At 42.8% G+C, this 20,656-nt stretch overlaps 1 protein-coding gene across 15 annotated transcripts in view; it reads left to right on the forward strand.

The window, feature by feature from the left end:
• LOC114445680 (pleckstrin homology domain-containing family A member 5-like) overlaps window positions 1-20,656 on the forward strand; it is a 210,827-nt gene that overhangs the window by 153,300 nt on the left and 36,871 nt on the right. For 8 of the 15 annotated variants that reach the window (XM_028420952.1, XM_028420784.1, XM_028420852.1 and 5 more), the window contains 6 exons: window positions 2,456-2,491; window positions 4,776-4,883; window positions 8,150-8,324; window positions 12,954-13,058; window positions 15,165-15,237; window positions 20,373-20,473. In XM_028420952.1, the coding sequence (XP_028276753.1) occupies window positions 2,456-2,491; window positions 4,776-4,883; window positions 8,150-8,324; window positions 12,954-13,058; window positions 15,165-15,237; window positions 20,373-20,473 (598 nt within the window). Of the gene's footprint in view, window positions 1-2,455; window positions 2,492-4,775; window positions 4,884-8,149; window positions 8,325-12,953; window positions 13,059-13,250; window positions 13,459-15,164; window positions 15,238-20,372; window positions 20,474-20,656 lie in introns of those variants that run through there. The other 7 variants (XM_028420811.1, XM_028420848.1, XM_028420943.1 and 4 more) reach the window with 3 other exon arrangements.

The following is a 20,656-nucleotide window of genomic DNA, read 5'->3' on the forward strand; positions in this document are numbered from 1 at the left end:
ATTATATACTAGGTTAAGTTATAGCGTCACTTTCCTGCTCAGAACCTGACCGCCCATTGCCATGACTCATGGCTGTGTGTGGTGTGGCTGCGTCTGGTCTCTCAGGGTCAGAAAGACATTATCTTGGGTTTCTACCGCTGGAATAGACTGAGGAGACCGCCACCTTGAGGAGACACAGGTAGAAAACGAGTCCAGCAGATATCTGCACAAGACATCGTAGTGGTTCTCCTCAGCCACTGTCCAGTTACTCCAACACTCTGGGAGCATAAAAAACTCTGTCCAGCAAGAAATGTCACTATTAATCCATCCGGAGAGCACCTAATACATAATACATAATAATGGCTCAGTGGTGGTTCAATCCCAACTCCTCCTGTGAGTGTGTCTACATCCTCACCATGAGCATCACAGAACACATCCCTGCAGGGTCTCCAGGGCTTCCAGTGTCCACCTCTGTACAATTTTGGTGGTCACCGGCTGCCGCTGTACTGCTGGTATATACTGGGGTTTGAGGTGTACTAGGCTATGGTCTGATCTGCCCAAAGGAGGGAGAGCTATGGAGCTGTATGCCTCTTTAACATTAGCATACAGTAAATCTAGAGTTTTATTTTCTCTTGTTTTACAGAAACTGCTTGAAAGTGGGCAGATTAACATGGTTAAAATCACCAGAGATCGCTATGAAGGCATTAGGGTGCAGAGTCTGAAGCCTCGCAGTCACAGAGCTGATGACGTCAGTAGTCCGCGACGCCTCAGCTGAGGGAACAATGTAAACAACGAGTACAATGGCGTGAGAGAACTCTCTGGGCAAATAATACGGACGTAGACTTACCGCTAGCAGTTCAATGTCCGGGCTGCACACACGCTCCTTTACCGTAATGTGTCCAGGGCTGCACCACCGGTTGTTCACGTAGAGCGCAAGTAGCCCTCCTTTCTTCCTGCCACTCTCGGTGCAGTTCCTGTCTGCCCATACCAACTGAAAGCGGGCTAAACTCACGGTAGAGTCCAGTATGTTTTCGTGCAGCCATGTCTCTGTAAAGCACATTACAGATGCCTCACGAAACACACACTCGCTCTTTGTGAGAGATGTTAACTCTTCCATCTCATTACCCAGTGATCTAACATTACCCATGATGATAGAAGGAAGATATGGTTTGTATCTTGTTTTCCTCAGCTGTCTTCTTTTGCCCCCTCTGCTTCCACGTTGTTTCCTTCTTAGCTCTTTGGGGATTTCGTGTCGCTGGCCATACATTCCGCTGTGCTGGAGATAAATCAGCTGATCCCTGGTGTAAACAATGGAGCCCTGGCGTGTTTCCGCTGTGCTCCAAAAGCGATGAAGACCACAAAGAAAGTCCGAAAAAGACGCATTATTGCAGTGCCTGCCTACGAAGTAGAGTGTTTAAAGTAGAAATAAATTACGAAAAACAACTTAATACACCCGCAGTGTGCGGAGCTTCTCTGGCTGGCTGCTACCTCCGGCCGGAAGCTAAGTAGCCCTAACCCTACTGCAGGGCACCAGAGTATTGTGTTGTATTAATATTGTAGTAGCAGCAGTAGCAGTTGTGATGTTTCCACACAAAAACGAAATGATAAAACAAGAGGACAAACCAACAGAGCCGAATCATCAGCAGCATAGGTCACAGAGCAAATAAACAGCAGTGCTCGCAGGTCAGGGGGAGGAGGCCATTCTACTAAAAAAAAAAAAGGATCAGACAGGAAACAAACTGCATTTTATTTCATTCCAGCACTCTCTGATCCATCACGTGGCACTCAAACAGGCCAGTTTCATCAATACTGAAGGTGAGAATAAACAGAGAATGCTAGGTTAATAAGACTAAAAGGGAGCCGAGATGAGAGACAGTGGGAAGTGAGAGGAAGGAAACAGATTGGCTTTTTTTTTTTTAAAGTGTGTTAGTCACCATGCTTTCTTAACAGGGCTTCGCTCTTATTCACAGTCAATTAGCTGTAAAGTTTGGCGTCACCGACAGTACCGCCAAATGGGAGCAATTTCAGCATCATCCGCCTCTAGCAACAATGATTCTTTGTTGTACTAAAGGCTAAATGCTCTCACACATGCACGCTTACATTTAAAGCGGAAAAATATCATCATCATAATGAATGTATTCTGTCTGTCGGTTGAATCCTGGTGTTCTTTGCACCCACACTTTGTGGGTGTCTTGCAGATTTGAGAGACACAGCGGTGTGGACAGATAACAGAAACACAGTTACAGTAGCATAAAGGTTCCTGGTTTGAATCTGTGTTTGACGCAGTTCATTTTCTAGCTTCCTCTACTTCTGAACCATAGATCCATTTATGCCAAATTCCTTTGAAGCTGCTCTATTTCCATTTGCAATCGCATAACATCACCTGCAGCTTGAATTGCACCTCGTATGAAAATCTCTTCACTGGTGTCATCTTCAGGGGTCCGTAGGTAAATAAACAAATGATATTGTTTTGCAGCATACTGGTAACATACCTGCCGGGAGCATGCCGAAGGTAAGCATACCTGTACTGTACCGTAGTGTTCAGCTGATTGGTTTATCGCCGCCAGTGTACATAGTGTACGTATTACGTAGTATTCATCTAATTCAGGGGTGTCCAAACTACGGCCCGCGGGCCGCAGTTGGCCCGCGGGCCGTAGTTTGGACACCGGATTTTCTATGGCCCGCGGCTTCTATCTTAAAATGTGTTATTTTTGGCCCGCCAGCCAAACAGAGTAAATCATACAAAATCAACAGGCAATTCTTATTTTTGTTTTTAACTCATTGTGTAACGTTTGCATCATGATTCTCTGAGCAGAACATTATCCCTCTCTCTCCGCATCGTGGTGCGTCAGGCGGGGCTGCAGGGCTTGGTTGTTGGTTCCAGCTACGCTACGCAGCTAGGGCTCCGAAGGTGCAAAACACCGGTTCAGCACTTCGACACAGTTGACTACGAGACTAAACATGCTGCTGCATACAACCTGCTATCAGAGAGCGTCTGTACAAGGAGCCCCTCTGTGACATGGTAAAAGAAATACATTGTGGCCACGAATAACGTGCGCACTAAATATTATTATTATTAGTTGTAGTATAGTAGCCCTATTAGAATTCATGGACGGGGCGCATGGGAGCGGGCTGCCCGGCCAGAGAGCAGCCTCCCCGTGCAGCAATGAGCGTCCCTCTCTGGGGAACGTGCCGGAGTACTGGGGGGCTCCAGGAGCGCAGGGGAGAGGAGCGGAGCGTCCCTCTCCCTGTCCATCGTGTCGCTCCCTGCTGCCCACTCCTGCCCGCGCCGGGCAGCAGGGAGCGATGCTGGAGCCATTAGAGAAGTTAAAGCGACATGATGGACAGGGAGGGGGACGCTCGTTGCTCCCTGCTGCACGGGGAGGCTGCGTCCTGGTCGGCAGCCTGCTCGGGCCTTTTTACCGGCGGCTGGATAAAAGCAACTCCCCAGAAATGCAAACATTTGTAAATCATGAATTAGTTTGTGCCGTGTAAGCAGACTGTTATAAACTGTGATGTTTTACTGGAGCAGCAGAGCAGTCCGTCTTTGCTTGTTAACGTTCTCTGTTGTTAAACTGTCAGCTGTACAGAGACGCGGCACTTCTCCCAAACTGACTCCGTTATTCAGTACGCATCTGTCGTAAGGCACGTCATCACGTTTTTACGACATCGGGGACTGTTGGCCCTCGGAGAGTTTCGCATTATCGAATCTGGCCCTCCCCGAAAAAAGTTTGGCCACCCCTGCTCTAAGGAAAAATAGCTGTGATTCATATGGCCGGCTCTCTTCCCCTCCATCCCACATTCTCTCTTTTATCTCTGTTTGTGCCACTCTCCTCACCCTCTTGTTGCTTCCCCTCTCTGCCTGTGTTCATTCAAGCAACTCGTCACCTTCTGGTCTCTTCCGTCCTCCCCCACCCCCCTCTGTTTAATGGCCCTAACAGCTATAGCAGCAAGTGGTTTCTTCAGCAGGACTGAAGAAGCCACTTGGGGGAGTGGCGAAACGTCTTCAAAAAACAATCCTTGAGTCCAGTTGCCTCGATTTAAACTCTTGGAAATGACTATGACCTGGATGAATGAGAGCATCCACAGATAAACAGCTATAGAGTGTCATTAAGAGAGTGGAAATAGGCTCTGCTTGATGAGATGGGGTGTTGGCTGATTGGCTGTCTGGAATTGTGTCTCGGAGATTAGCAAGTCTCCTGTCATCTTAAGAGAACAATATTGGTCTCAAAACAGCTCATACACATTCACCTCCACACACCTATTTAACCAAGGGCACCTTTTATTGGTTGTTTATTTAATTTATAGTATTAGAATTTGGCTTGAATCGCACACTTTGTTGCTCAGTGTTTCGGTGTTCCCACATACTCTCATCTCATACTTGGACCAGATCTTTGCCCACTTCTCACTGATGCAGAAACATTAGTCCACGCATTCACAATCCATTCACATACGGTGGCGTAACTCGCCCGGCGCTGCCTCCCAGTCTTAGTAAAGGTTCACTTTAAACGCCCTGTTTATGCCAATGTCCAGCGGTAGGAGTTTATTAGTTCACCCTCCTGGAATTACGGCAAGCTCCGAATTTGTCTGCTCCTGGTTTTTTACACTGGCGGTGAGATGGGCGCTCATTTTGTCCTCCTCCATCCAGCCCTTTTGATTGCCGTCTTCCTCTTAAAAATCACCATAGGCAGAAGTTTCTGTCCATTACCATGGCAACCGAGAACAACAGTGAACGCTGACCTTTTCGTGCCCCGTGGTCTGTATTGATACTGTGCTGGTCCCCGTTCTTTCCACAGTTTGGTTCACAGGGATGGCGAAAGTGAGGGAGACCTCGTCCATGTTGGTGATCTGGCTGGGCTGGATGTTTTTCAGGGTGTCCGTGGGGATTTAAAAAGTATTAAAAGGTGATTAATTCAAATTGAAAAATTTAAGGCCATTAAAAGTGTTAAATTTTGTTTTAGAGGTATTATTATTTTTTTTTGTTCCGTGGTTCCCACATACTCGGACCAGGTTTTTGCCCACTTCTCGCTGATGATCATATGAAATCTTAAAGAGATTGGCTGTTACGTCCCCAGCTCTCTAGGGGTTGAGGAAGGACGTAAACATAAGGGTAAAGATAAAAATAAAGCAACGGAAGGCCAAACTCAAATGGCTATTTCTTTACTGTTGATTTAAACTACAAATGAAACATACAGGTTTTCAACAAACCTGACAACCATTGAATAAAACGAGAACAATAGTTTGGAAAAATAAAATACAAGCAGGAACCCTGCTGGGGATTAGCGAAACAACGCGGTATAAATAGAAATCAAAGGTCACTATTTCTACTACTACAGTAGAATCAACAAACAACTCAAAACTACTCTAAGAGCAAAAAAAAACACTAGACAACAAGTAACTAAAAACTACTCGAGGAGCGAAAAACAAACAGATCAAACAATGAAATTAAATCTACTCACTCCGAGCGAAACTCTCACACACACACGGGAGGAACAGCACACAGAAACCGACGACAGAAAGAACCCAAATTTTCATACACACAGCCGTTGTAAGTTGTTGTCACAGAGAAAACTCTCTCTCAAAACACAAGGATGCTACAATATAAATTGTAGCACGGGGGAGAACTCAAGCCACACAGGTGTGCACTCCCACACAGTCTCTCCCCGAGGAATTTCAGTCGGCACGGGCCTTTTACGTCATCTCCGTCTAGACGAGAAGAATCCCCATTGGTGCGGGCTTTCAACGAGCCACTCCTAAAGAAGCTCCGGGGGGTGTGGCAATCTCTATACCGAGTCCGTCCCATTCACAGAATAGCCTCCCACACACACACAGACTCAGGGAGAACGTCACTCTCTCTCATACGGACCTCGGGGGCCGTAACATTGGGTTACGGCTTTTTACTAGCTTTTTACCCTGTTTTTAATGGCCAACTTTAAGTAGTAGTAGGACTGGATATTTATAAATATATATAAATTTCATCCTAATCTATCTCTATCAGACCACATTTTGGGATATGGCGTATAGTATGTCTTGGTTGAAGAAGTGAATTGTGTAGTGAAAATGTGAACATTTATTCTTTATGTATATATATGCTGTATATACAGATATATTGTCACACCAGATGGATGTTGACGTCTGACAGTCAGCAGTTCCCTGCTCCTGGAAAGCCAAGCATAAAATGAACTGAAGGCAAACTGCAGTCTGTTCTCCTGCCTGTCTTGTCTATTTTACAATGTGCTTTCCAATTGTGTTGTGCTCAGCTAAACTTAGAGGGCAGAACAAAAAAAAAGTGCTCCACATGGTGCAGCTTCTACATACCAGGGGCCGTATTCACAAAGATTCTTAGAATCCACTCTTATCTTAGCCTAAAAAATCTTCTCTTAGCTTAAAAGTGATTTAAGAACATTCTCAGTGACTCTGAGAAAGGAGCAGACTTAAAGTTTGATCTTAGTGAGGAAGCGGGTTTGACCCCGTTGCTAAGTGTGACACATTGTTTTAGAAGATGTGATTGGTTGACAGAACAACATGAGAATACATTCCTAATATATAAGCAACATTGATTGGACAGTGACTGGGGCCGTATGCACAAAGAATATTTGTTTGGAGTTAGGAGTTAAATTCTAGCAACATTCTTAGAATTGTGACGTTTCTAAGAATTTACTCTTATATTTAAGCCTAAATAAAACTGTTAATAGTAGAGAGGAGGGCTTTTAAGAGGCTTAAGAGTTCCCTAAAGAGGAGAGAGAGGAGAAACCTCCAAACTAAGAATGAGTGAGGTATTAAAACGCTACGGATGCATCGTGACTTTTGTATTTCTTTGTTTATTAATATTACACAACATCAGTGATATGCTTACATAGAAAACATGCCATTGACCTATATGCTTAATGCTGATTGCTCAAGGACATTAAACTGTCTCTGCCACTTGGGACAGCTGTTTAGGGGGTGGCGCACCTCCTAAAATAATCCATTAGGCTTTAATGGAATATGTCGTTATGCTTCATGTAAACTCTCTTCAAAATGCATGCATACAGCCATCACCTATACGAGCAGATCCCTGTGTATGTGCAGCGATCTCCCCTCATCTTACATTGCAGACGTACCAGTGCTTTTCCTCACAAAACTGTCAAAGTGCACAAAAGGAAGCGCTGATGTGCTGTGCTCTGTCCTCTCACACCCCGTGTCTCGTAGAGCGTTTTTTTTTCTCTCGTCATCTGACTGTGCTCAGACAGAGCTTTGCTGTAACAGACAGCAATCACAGAAAGTTGGTGACAGCTCAGTCAGTCGTCCCGCATTAATATCCTACAGGCTGAAGTCCATCCAAACAATTTGTGTTTATGGTCACATCGGCATCTGAGACTACAAGCCTTCATGTCACCGTCCATTCTATACTGTTTATATTATTAGGAACACGTTCTCATGTTTTTCTGTCAATCCACCACGTCTCCTAAACAATGCGTCACACTTAGCAACGGGGTCAAACACGCCTCCTCACTAAGATGAAACGTTTAGTCTGCTCCGTCCTCTGAGAATTTAAAGATAAGAGTCCTTACTAAGATTTGTAGTCTTCATGTTCAACCACAAACATTATTCCCGCTCGTTCTAGCGTTTTATGAGTTCAGCGACATTCCTAGCTTGGAGAATGTGTCTCTGTCACTCCGTCATGTTCTCCCTGTTCAAGAAACGATTAAACCTCTTAAAAGTCCTCCTCTCCTGAAGACCTCTTTTATCTGTACTAGGAATTTTTCTTAATTATAAGGGGAAATTCTTAGAAAATGTCATAATTCTAAGAATTGTATTAGAATTTCACCACTAAGGGAAACTCCTAGCGCTAAGAATCTTTGTGAATACGGCCCCAGGTTTTCACTCTACCCAAAAATTGCTACATTTTTGTCACATGACTGCAGAACACAAGGGGGTTAGTCATGGCTTCCTAGGTGCAAAAATGCATGCAGATTCTAATTACTGCACTCATTACATTTTATAAGACACATAAAATATCAAGATTCTATGGTAAGATGCAGGGCTGATGGTCTGGAGATCGTGGAAGTAGAAGACAATCAAACACAAAGAGTTAAAAAAAAGTGAACTCATGTTACCTTAAGAGCTGGTACAGTTCAACTGACAACCTCTCTTTTTTTGTCTATCGATGTCTCTCACCCCTTGGCAGGCCAGCTCCAAAGGCTTCATCAGAGCAGGGAAGCAGCAGTGACAAGAAGGAACGTCCCATGAGCACCATGAGTGAGGCTTCGAACTACACAGGTGGCTCCGACTACAGCACCTTCCCAGGCAGCCCGGCCACCACAGTCACCACCGCCACTACCACCTCCACCTCATCCACACGGGTCAGTCTTAATCCTTTCCTTACGTCTCCAGCTCAGCTAGGGGGACAAAGAGTAAAATGAGCCTTGTAAAGCGTATCTCTTTACTTTTGCTTGCATGAGTAAAAAAAACAAGGAAGTAACAAGCAAAAAATAAACCCTGCAAGGCAGTAGCGACATATGCAATAATAATAAAAAACACAAAGCTAAATAACTAGTCAGCTATTGTGGTTACACAACTTACCACAAATAGAGCAAAAATAAAGGTCAGGTCACATTTGAGTTTTAACACAGTTGACTAACAAAGCAGCAAGTCCAGCTTACAGCATGCTGGGGAGGACTGCAAAACATAACATGCAACTAAAGCAGCCTACAACAGTCTAGTGTTGGGAAGTTCGACTCTTTTTACTGACATGTTGATGAAGATTCTCAGTCATCCAGGTCATCATACGTAGAGAAGGTTGAAGCAAGGCGTCTGGACTTGTAGAGTTTTCTAGAAGACGTTTCGCTGCTCATCCAAGCAGCTTCATCAGTTCTGACTCAGATCTTTTACTCTCGAACACTAAATTGAACAACACAACAGTCATTTTGTTCATTTTGTTTATTTTTACAGCAGGTGGCACTTTACACCAGCCTGTCATGTGACAAATGAACAAGAAGGAGAACTGCTTCTTACACAGCCTGAGCAGACTGGCTGTCATGTGGCAAAAGAACGAGGGCCAGAGGAAGAACGAGTCGTTAACTAATCATTTCTGTTTCCTGTCCTGCCGACTGAGCTTATGCTGCTACCTGCCGTATGGCGAGAGAACAAATTACTCACTAAGATGACTCATTACTCCTGAGTCATATAAAAGATTAGTTCATATTGACGTTCGCAAACGACACATCACTACAACACTCCCACTCCTGTACAGCCGCATTTACCTATGAAGTGCACATCCACACACACACACAAGGCAATACCAATGGGGCTATAACCCCTCTCACCGATGAAGATTATTTTAACATATCATTTAATCATAATAGTTAACCAATAGATGCAACTGTCATGTCATGTTTGTCACCATTCTGACCACTGGCATGTATACTGATACTGATACTATCTGGATTATCTGGTTACCATGGTGCTTGTCAGTGAGTTGGATATATTAGGAAGTGAACATTTTAGTGTTGGAGTTGAGGTTGAAAGCAGCTAAGGATCTGAGTGACCTTTACAAAGATCCAGATGGGTCAAAGCAGGGTGTTCCTGGTCTCTACCTGTGGTCAATACCTACCTAAAGTGGTCCAAGTAAGGAAAAGTGGTGAACCTCTGACATTTTGATGGGCAGCTGGGACTCATTGGTGCATGTGGAGAGTGAAGGCTGGCTCGTGTGGCTCAAACTGCTGAAAAAAAAAGTTCCTGCTGGTTCTGATAGATCTGATAGGTCTACACAGGTCACAGTCTATCACAGCTTGTGGTATAATGGGGCTGTGTAGATGCAGATCAGTGAGGGTGTTAGTGGTGACCCCTGTCCACTGCCAAATGTTCATCCATCAGATAACAGAAGATGGGGAAAGAAAAGTCAGTGGGATGCTTTGGAGCATTCTGCTGGGAAAACTTGGATGCTGCCATTCGTGTAGGTGCACATTGTTTCATGATGCCAGTGTGGCCTCTGTCAGCAGGATAATGCTCCCTGCAGAACAACAACCACTGCAAGGTGATGACTTGGCTTCCTCTAATTCAGCATCTGCAGGATGTTCTGGACCAGTGTTAATTTTAACAAGAATTTTTCATTTCATTTTAGTTTTAGTCACTCACCAAAGTCTGGATTTAGTTAAAGTCACATTTTAGTCTTTCAGTTTAGTGTACTTTTAGTTTAAATTTAGTCAGTGGAAAATCAGTTTTAGTCCCAATTAGTCTTTTTAATTTGACAGTTCGTTACAGATAGAAAATAGATTTTCTAAATTATTTGGTAGTAAACACTTCATTGTAAGCATGCCTATAACTATGTATAGTCATATAAAGTCATATAAAATAAGAATGTACCATATACTCTTTAATAATAATGTCTAAGGCCTGATAGAAAAAGTGCAATATATAATCATATTCCTCTCAAGCTCTTCATGTGTAGCACTGATATGTAGTCCAGGCAGCTCAGTATGTGAACATGTGTGAGTGAGTGCGCGCATGAATGAACGTCACAGCAAACAGAGAATGTTAGTGTGTGTTTATTTATGGTGCAGTCCAAAAATAAAGGCCCATTCTCTTCAGTAATAACGGCCCGTTATTAATGTGCCACCACCTCAACACACGTGGAGTTTCGATCTCCGCTGTGTTCCCCGACCATGGTTAGGAAGCAGAACAGGAACAGTTAACAACAGGGTGGGGGCCTTCAGGTGTCTGAGTGTGTCGTTCAGCTGGAAGGTAACAGGACTGTGTCCATAAATCCTCTCTCCACTTGTCAAATCGCAGCCACAGGTTAAGATCTGCTCATCATGACGCCTGTCGCTCATAGCGTACATAACTGGATGAGCTCTGCCACCGGACGGGAGGTCATCCAATCAGAAGGACAGACTGAGAGTTCACATCTGAGTTAAGATGACTAATTAGTTAAAAAGTAAAGCAATCACAGCAGGGAGGATGGCTGTAACCCAAATTGTCCGGTCGGTGAGCGCCGTGTTTTTCGTCATGTTTTTACTCGTCAGTACACAATGAGCAGAGATTTCGTTTTAATTTGCATTGTCAGAGCTTCTTAAATTTACGTTATTGTCACAAATTAGTCACAGAAAAAAGGATAGTCAACGAAAGGTTTTCGTTAAAGTTATCGTTGACAAAATTAGCACTGTTCTGGACAGACAGATCCATGGATTATGTATTAGGCCTGTCTTGGTGGGGGGAAAAAAACGGGACAATGTCAGCCTAGTAGGCATAATGATATTATGTATGTACAAACAGAGCTTCCCTTGTGTAACTGGAAGAATATTATAGTGAATAACTACCGTACATGCATTTGAAGCATTTGTCGTTCTAAAGTATGCATCACTCTAATTGTGCTTTATTTATGCCAGACCCTGAGATAATTTAAAACAGTTTACCACATAACTTTCTAATTTATTCACATTCCACTAAAGCAAAACTTGTGTACTGTCAAAATCCTTAAAGCTTACTCAAGCTTTTATGGGTTTTTGCTCTCTTTTAAGAGAGGAAGGCTTGGTTGAATTTCCAACTTCGGCTCTAAGAAACCTCACCAAACCCTGCTGAGTCACCATTATGTTATGTCATTACTTCTCAATTTAAGTAGGTCCAACTCAGCTATGTTAGCTTGTATATTATCTGCACAGGTCACCACGCCGGTACACCATGTCACGTGTCCTTTTTTTAAAAAAAAAGAAAATGGTTAATAAAGCACACAAACACGCAGGAAATAAATATGCATGAACAGATCAAATCATACGTTCAGTGGTTACATGAATAAGAAATGCATAACTTCTTACACTAGCCCTAAGAAAGTATAACACTTCATATCCTTGTGTATTTATGAGAAGTCATTATTAATAAGCTAACTGTGGGTGGGCATCGCTCTGCGCCTCGCCTGAGAAACTCTTTTTAAAAGAGCAGCACTCATCACCATATGGAAGATGCATTTTAGAAAAAGAAAAAAAAGGTCAACACAGCTGTAAAGAAGCTGATTACATTCTGAATGTGTGTAAATAATTAAGTTGTGCGTGTTTCCCTTTACTTAAAATGCCACACAGGGACATCAGGCAACTTCTTACACACAACAAACCTGCCTGCACATAGTAAGAGATGTTGCTCTTTATCTTACTTAAATAAACTATGACAATAAAAATCTGTCCGTATACTTCTGGGCTAGAACCCTTTGTTTCCATTGATATTTCAGACAATAGAGAACTTAAGTTAATACCGCAAAAAAGGCCATAAACCTCCCCTTGATTATTATGTATTAGGTGATAATTGAGACACTGAACCAAATAAGCCAACAAACCCGTTGGGGAAATCAGTCAGAGTGGGATTCGAGCGGTATCTGGATATATCCGGAGTCTGAACAACGTGAATCCGTATTGATTTCAATCTACTTCCAAGAGGTGGATCTAGTCAGAATGACTTACATCTGGCTCAGGTCTGAGCGCAAATGCGGCTAGCGAATCCCACTAGCAACGTCATACTTCTGAATGTATCCAGCTTAAAGGCTATCCGGATTTAATCCCATTCTAGCTGGATTGACTTTTTCCAGTGTGAACGGGGCCTTAGTGTTGCCTCTGGGTATACTGAGAATACAGATACTGAGAAAAAATGACTTAGATGCTTGTTGCAAATTTCTTAGGTGGGAGAAATTCTGAAAAGGTCTGTCAACCCAACAGCGATTTAATTCTCCTCAACATAATCAAAGAGTTCCTTTTCCTCTGCTGTCGACTGACGTTCAGTCGACGTTCATGCTGCATTTTCCTGATAAATATATGGAAGAGCTGTCCTTTGTTTAATGAGCTGCATACATCTGCCTCCGCATGTCACTTTTTTATATAGCTGCTATTCTTATATGCATTTCTCTTTACAAACCAATGCACCAAACACTTGTCACACCACATTGTGTTGTGTTGGAATCAGGGGAGGAAAGTAAAGCTGATATTTCTCTCTAAATCTTCATTCCACAGCCCTCTCGGTCTTCCAAAAAAGTCCACAACTTTGGCAAGAGGTCCAATTCCATCAAGAGGAACCTCAATGCCCCGGTTATCAAGAGCAACTGGCTTTACAAACAGGTAACAGGAAGAATCATTTGTCACTTGTGTTTGTCTGGTTATGTGGCTTTTTTGTATGCTGTATGAATTCATATAGTAGTAGCAAAAAAATGAAATCACCTTCAATGCCACTCAGGTATTAGCAGTAAGCAGGGGCTACAAATGGCTTGACTCGTCATGACATGTTGCCATTTTTTCTTGTCTGAACCTTAGCACTGCTGCTGATCTACTTTCGGACCCCTGCATTGCTCTGCCGAGAGTGGGTGGGCGTGTTCAGTGCGTCGTTCAGGTGCTCCACAACAATTGGAAATTTAGCCACAAAGGCAATACTGGCGTCACGCCCAAATATCAAAATGTAGAATGCACCACAATCATACAACAAACAACTTATATTGACTCCTACACATACTGTAATAAACGCTGCCCTGCTCTTCGTGCATGATAATTTTAGTTAATACCTTTGTGCATGAACATCTTGGACACTCATAGGGTTAACTGCATGTCTACGCAAAGTATGTGTATTTCATGTGCAGGGTTAACTTAATTGGACTTTCATATATGTAAAGTAAATAAACTGTTGATATTTTAGGACTTTCTGTTCCATTGTTCCCACTGACAGTAAAAACTATGAACAAAGATTCTCTGACGTCACCCGTTTGTTTCTGAAGAGCCGTTTGGAGGCTCTGCGGGGCGCTCCGACCACCGCCATGTTGGCAGCAGCACAGTCCGCCTAAACTCCAAATGCGGACAAAGAAGGGGAAGCACAAGCGGGAGTTTAGGGAGGTTTGCAATTGCGGAGGCAGGAAACAAAGCGGCAACGCCCATAATTATGTGTAATTTTAATTTTCATCCACAGTACAATTGACACTAAAAGAGAACTTATCATTTGAGACCAGAATGGTTTTAGTACCAGGCTGTAACATGTTTATTTCTGCTGTGAGACTATGGGAAATTACTCGCTTCTGGAGCCAGATTTATATACTTTATATAATTTTGTCAAGGGACCCAACCTGTAAGATGCTACTTCTGCATTGGTCTGCACAAAAAGTCATCCCTGCTGCACTCTACAGTATATCTCAGTAGCATAATAAATGTTTTCTGAAATTGTATTTGATCACAAATATTATTTGAAAAATTGGAAAATTACTTTCATTAACTTACAGTTTCATTAACTGGGTAGGATTAATCTATTGAAAAGAACAGAATTGAACCCCTACCATTATTGGTGGGGATTTAATAATCGCTGGACATCGGTGGGGACGCGTCACCTCCGTCCATGCTTAAACTACGCCCTACGCATCGTTCTGCTGTTCCAGTACAACCTCCATTGCGGGCAGTGCTGCATACTGTTGTTACAGAAGCTGAGGAAATGGAAGGATCCTGTTTGCGCTGTAGGGGCTAACCTCGCTCGAGGGTCAGCTCGCTCTTGTATTACCCTTACACCCACTTGTGGCAAGATGAGCAATATTTTCACCCCACAGAGCTCTACAGTGGGTCAGTGTTCCAATTGCTCAGTGGACCTCTGACTCGCCCCACCCTGAAGACGGCCTCACTGCGCGGTATTCAGTTTGGCCTTGTTAGAGCCGCTGTCAATAACCTCAACCCAGCCCCTGGCTGAGATCCAATTCACTTCACACCAGTAAATACCCAGCCACTTCGCCCTAGCTAACCTGTCAGGCAAAGTGAAGAAATGTCATTACTGTTTACCCGAAGCCCCTGACCTCAAGATCTATGTTGAAACACAAACATCGCTAAAGACCCATGTGAGAGAATGGTTTGTGCCACAATTTGTATGGCACTGTGGAGGAGGAAGAGGAGAGAGCAGCAGCATCGAGAACAAAGCACGGACCTTCGCCCCAAGCGCCACACAGGCAAATTTGTCACTGCGTCGTGGAAAGAGATAAAACAGAGCAATTTGTCTCAGAGGAGAAGATAGAAGCTGCTTAATAGAAACAGCCAGAGGGGGAGAGAGAGAGAGAGAGAGAGAGAGAAAGACAAGCAATGGATGTGAAGAGGAGGGGACATGAAATGTAAGGATGTGTTTTTGTATGTGTGTGTGTGAGAGAGAGATAACTGTTGACTTCCGCACTCTTGACTGATTGTCTCTGACCTTTGGCCCCTGTGCAGGACAGCACAGGCATGAAGCTGTGGAAGAAGAGGTGGTTCGTACTGTCAGACCTGTGCCTCTTCTACTACCGAGGTGAGGAAATACACACACATACACCTTAACCTAGGTACAATGTCTTGGCATTAGTACGAACATATAGATATATAGAGCCCAATTATACCTTCAATACAGTGTAAATAAAGGGTAAAAAAAAAGTTTCATCCTATTTTGTGTGACTCAAAGCTATCACCATTGTTATACTCTCTCAGCCTGATATACAGCAGATACGTAAAGAAATTAATGATGTCACGCTGATAGAAAATGCAGTTTCTATAACTTGATCTAGATCAGCGTTGTTTAGGGTTAATCAAGGTTGAGGAGGGCTTCAATGTCCTTACTAGTTTAAATTCGTTTTTATAATGTTGATCTTTGCCTTTACAAAAAGCTCATCTATTCAACCAACCCCTCCATTCGTGACAATGGCGTGCTCGGCTTTTCAATAATAACCACTTTGCCAGACACATTTGAAGACACATAAAGAACCTTGAAATCAGAATCAGAATCAGAATTCCTTTATTTATCCCTGAGGGGAAATTCTTTTTTGTTACAGACAAATAGAAATTAGAGATAAATTGAAATATATAATAAATATCTAAATACCTACACTGAAAAAATGAACATCTTTGATTTACTTGATTCAATAGTGGACATTGGTTGCACATAGATGTTTTGCTTTGGCAGCAACTTAAACAATTGAGTTAAATTAATTAGGTATTCATGTTCAATAAACCTGTGTATTTTGTGTTGATACATTTTTATTTTTACACTATATATACACTAACTTTTACTCTATTTCTATTTGGTCACTTGAATATGTTATTTTAATTTTACATGTTATTAAATTATAGCAGTATTATAATCTAGTGTCAAGGCCTAAAACCACTAGAAACCATTCAAAAGAAAATGTCTAATTTCACTGTAGTGATAGTATGTACAGAATTTAACTGACGTTACTCTTCTACTGTAATACAAATCAACAGTGAATACATGTACATTGAGTTTTATCCACTCAATCACAGCATAGAAATTAGACATTTTCTTTTGAAAATGGTTAAGCAATTATCTTAAAAGAGAACAATACAAACATTATGTTCAAGGACTCTATCGTCAAGATTAAACTAAATAACAGCTGTAACTAAAGAAGTCAATGTAACTATAAAACTGATTTGAAATGCAAAAATGTTAGTTGCATTCCAACTATCATTTAATTTAATGTCTAATACCTTTCTATAAATCATTTACATTACCCATTTTACCCCAATTAATAATAAACAAATGAACAGTTGCAAAAACATAAGTCAGCATGTGACACCAGCATCTACAACACAACATTAAAACTACCTGTATGGACCTGACCTTATGGACTGGACTGTATATCATCTCCAAAGACTATATTATGTAGATACATTTCTCACAGTGAGAGTAAATGCATGATAAAAATGTCATGGTCCTTTCAGTGGAATCAGTACTTACAGGACAAGGAAGCTGAGCTTTGCTTTGAATGCACATCTTTTACTGACCTAATGCAATGTATGTACAATTTATAGTTAAACAATTTAAAAGTTCTTACTGTCATCATGGCAGTGATGTCCTTCGGCTTTTTTGCCCTGCTCCCCTATCGCTTTGCAAACACTCTCAGCAGACTCAATGTTCGTAAACACACACAGACGCCTGCAAACACCCATACAGTTGAGTACAGCAGGTAGAGAGCGTGTTTTTTTTGCTCACTGTTTATCGTGACATGCTAGTCTGAACTCCACTTACTCGGTTAATAACATTAGATGCCCCCCCCCCCCCCCCCCCCCCCCCCAAAGCCCTGCGCCCCTAAAACTGTACACCTAGGGGAACACTGGTGGAGTAAGCAAATTTGATACGGCTGATGACATTAGCAAAGGCAGCGGTTGTCAAATGTCACTAATGTTACGGTGCTATCAATGTACAAAATAACCGAACAGTCAGTGGCAAATCAATTCAAACAGTAAACCAAAGGAGCGCTGCAGTAAATATTAACGTTCCAAAATAAATCAAACGAAACATCAAACAACGCAAGCAAATAAGCTCGCGACAATTATTTAACATTACATGGTGACTCTCAATAAATTACACTATATTTGGCTGAGACTTCTACAATATTCAATTTAAAAAATCCAGACTTACCGACTAGAATAGTGGAGTGAACCGTTGGAGATTTTAAAGTTTCCGCCTTCTACCAACAATGCAACGCGCGATAATTAACATCGCTACATTATGGACTCACTTTATCCCAACATGATCTGAAGAAATTTATGTGCCCTCTCTGCATATCATGTAGGTTCTACACCATACAGTTAAGCGTAACTTTAAAACATGAGGCAACTGTGTTAAATGCATCCAAGGTCAATATGTAAATCCATGAGATGGCCAGTCTCATTATTTCAGTGTAGATAGCATTTAAATCCCTGAGTTGTATCTAAAGAAGAACATATTTACTATTGTATAAAAACCTTGACATAGTAAAGAGCATGACATGATTTCACTAGTATGAATGTACAGTGTCTGAGTGACTGTTACAGTTCAGAGTTCAGTAGTTTGATTGAGACAGGCAGAAATTACTTCCTGTGGCTCAGTGTGGAGCAGGTGACAGAGGGACAGTCCAGTATAGTCTTTATTTTGGACAACATCCTCCTCTGACACACCTCTGTCAGAGAGTCCAGGTCCTCTCCTACAACATGGCCGGCCTTCCTGATTATTCTGTGTCTGAGTCTGTTTATGTCCCTCACCCTCAGACTGCTACCCCAGCAGACAACAGCATACATGATGGCACTGGCCACCACAGACTCATAGCACATCCTCAGCATCGTCCTGCAGATGTTGAAGGACCTCAGCTGCCTCAGAAAGTAGAGGCGACTCTGGCCCTTCCTATAAACAGTGTCGACGTTTTTACTACAGTCAAGTTTGTGGTCCAAGTACATTCCCAGGTATTTGTGCTCCTCCACCACCTCCGCACTGACCCCTTTGATGCTGGTAGGGGTCACTAGAGCCTTTGTCCTCCTAAGATCCACCACTAGTTCCTTTGTCTTTGTCACATTGAGCAGGTGGTTACTCTCGCTCCAGGTGACAAAGCTATCCACCACAGACCTGTACTCCCTCTCATCACCACCAGTAATACATCCAACCACTGCAGAGTCATCAGAGAATTTCTGGAGGTGGCAGGTCACTGTGCAGTAGTTGAAGTCTGAGTCTGTGGTGTAGAGAGTGAAGAGGAAGGGAGAGAGAACAGTCCCCTGTGGAGCCCCGGTGTTGCTGATCAGTCTGTCTGACACACAGCTCTGTAGCGTACATACTGTGGTCTGCTAGTCAGATAGTCCACCATCCAGGACACCAGTGGGGCATCCACCTGCATCGCTGTCAGCTTCTCAGCCAACGGGGCCGGCCTGATGGTAGCACTTGAAAAATCAAAAAATGTGATTCTCACAGTGCTTCCCGGCTTATTCAGGTGGGTGTAGACTCTGTTCAGCAGGAAGATGACAGCATCCTCCACTCCTAGGTGGGGCTGGTAGGTGAACTGGATTGAACTGGAAGTGGTTGGACCATGGGCTGGAGCTGTTCCAGAATGAGTCTTTCTAGATGTTCATTCTTTCAATTCTTGATTATTTTTCCTGTGTGTGTATCTCAATAATTCAGCAAGCAGCGATAGAGCCTGAGGAGTTTTGGGCCTTGCTATGCAGTTTGGCTAAAAAAAAAAAAAGCAAACACCAGCACTGGCTGGAGGCTGTGTAGGTTTTATTTGCCGCAGTTGGGTTGCAGCAGATTGTCTTTAGTTTGCAGACTATAAGAGCCAATGAAAACAGATACGTAGCATAAGCATAGCATAAAAATGTACTCCAGTAGAAGTGTTTGAATGTATTCATGGCTGTGTTTGACATCTTTCGTGCTTTGCTGCTGTTTTTTTGGAGAAAGTAGAAAAAAGGAAAAGAACAGCAAGCAAGCATTTTGCTTCTATTCTCAGCTCTATGTGTGTTTCACACTTTGTACTGCACATGGCGAAGAGAAACAACATCTTAGCTTAGCACACATACGGCAGACAGAGCTCTTAGAGAAGTCCAATCATGTCATCCAGCATCTGTCTGTCTGATAAGCCTCAGTAGGTTTTTGTTCCATCATCATCGTCTGTTGTTGATTCATCTTACCGTAAACCAGATAAAAGTCCATATTCTTGCACACACACACACACACACTTATGTTGATGCTGCTTTTTTGCAGTCGAGCTGCCGCACTCTTGATAAGAAAAGATCTGACTTGATAAAAAAACCACATTACCTGAGTTGCCTTCAATCAATACATTGCTCATCTTGTGCTAATTATAACAATGTAATAACCATTCCAGGGTATAGGTCTTGGTACATCATGGTCTCTGCTCCCGGGCTAGCTGTGAGTCCTTGGTCGGCCTTGGGGTCTCCGCACTGCTGCCTACTATGACCCTCTCTCAGATTTTAAGGGCTAGAAGAGTAACCATGACTTTCATTTGGAGGTATTTCATTTCCATTTGAAGTAATACCCCATATACAGCGACAAGTTTGGATATATAATCTCTTGGACTGGGCATGTCCCACTGGGAGGAGATCCCGGGGGGAGACCTAGGACGCTCTCTGTTGGCCTCGGTTGCCCCTGCGACCCAGCCCCAGATAGGCCGTTGAAAATGGATAGATGGATGGATGGATGCATGGAATCTCTTGGGGCCCAGTTCCTCACAAAGTTGGACACAATTTGGAGATTTGTCTGAGGATGGATTGCATAACTTCCTGGTTGCCAGATATGCTACTTTTGAGACATTGGGTGCAAACGTCCCATACGTAGCAGATGAGATGGGGAATGCTTTGGTCAACCCAGGTTCTGGCAAGATGGGAGGTTTTTGCTTCCTTAAATAATACTCTCAGGATTCTTTTCCAAAAGCTGACCTTGATTGACTGTCGAGTCACAGCTTGGGCAGCAGGGAGCATAATTTATTTACTGAAAGCACTAGTTGTTGATCTGCTGAATCTCTTGATATCACCGCAAACTGTTGCTGCTCAGGTTTTAGGTTGTTGTCAAGGTTTTAGAAGAAAATGAACATTGTATCATCTGTTCCTAACACAGCTAGATGTAACACAACATTTTAAATATCCAACTCCATTTTTTTGTTGCTGCAGATGAGAAAGAGGACAGCATCCTGGGAAGTATTCTACTGCCCAGCTTTCACATCTCCATGTTGTCCGTGGATGACCACATCAGCAAGAAATACGCCTTTAAGGTAAGCAGCTGACAATTCACGTCGCCCCAGCAGCTTTTTCTTAGTAGGCTCTTAGATAGAGGTGATGACGAGGCATCATCTACTGTAACTGTAATCAACCCCTCTTCTTTTAAGAAGTTGTTTGTTCCTTATGTCACATACTATACTAACCCTTTTCTGTCCATACATCTCAACTTACACCTT

This window comes from Parambassis ranga, chromosome 2 (genome assembly GCF_900634625.1).
Source record: "Parambassis ranga chromosome 2, fParRan2.1, whole genome shotgun sequence".
In the NCBI taxonomy this organism is placed as follows: Eukaryota; Metazoa; Chordata; class Actinopteri; family Ambassidae; genus Parambassis; species Parambassis ranga.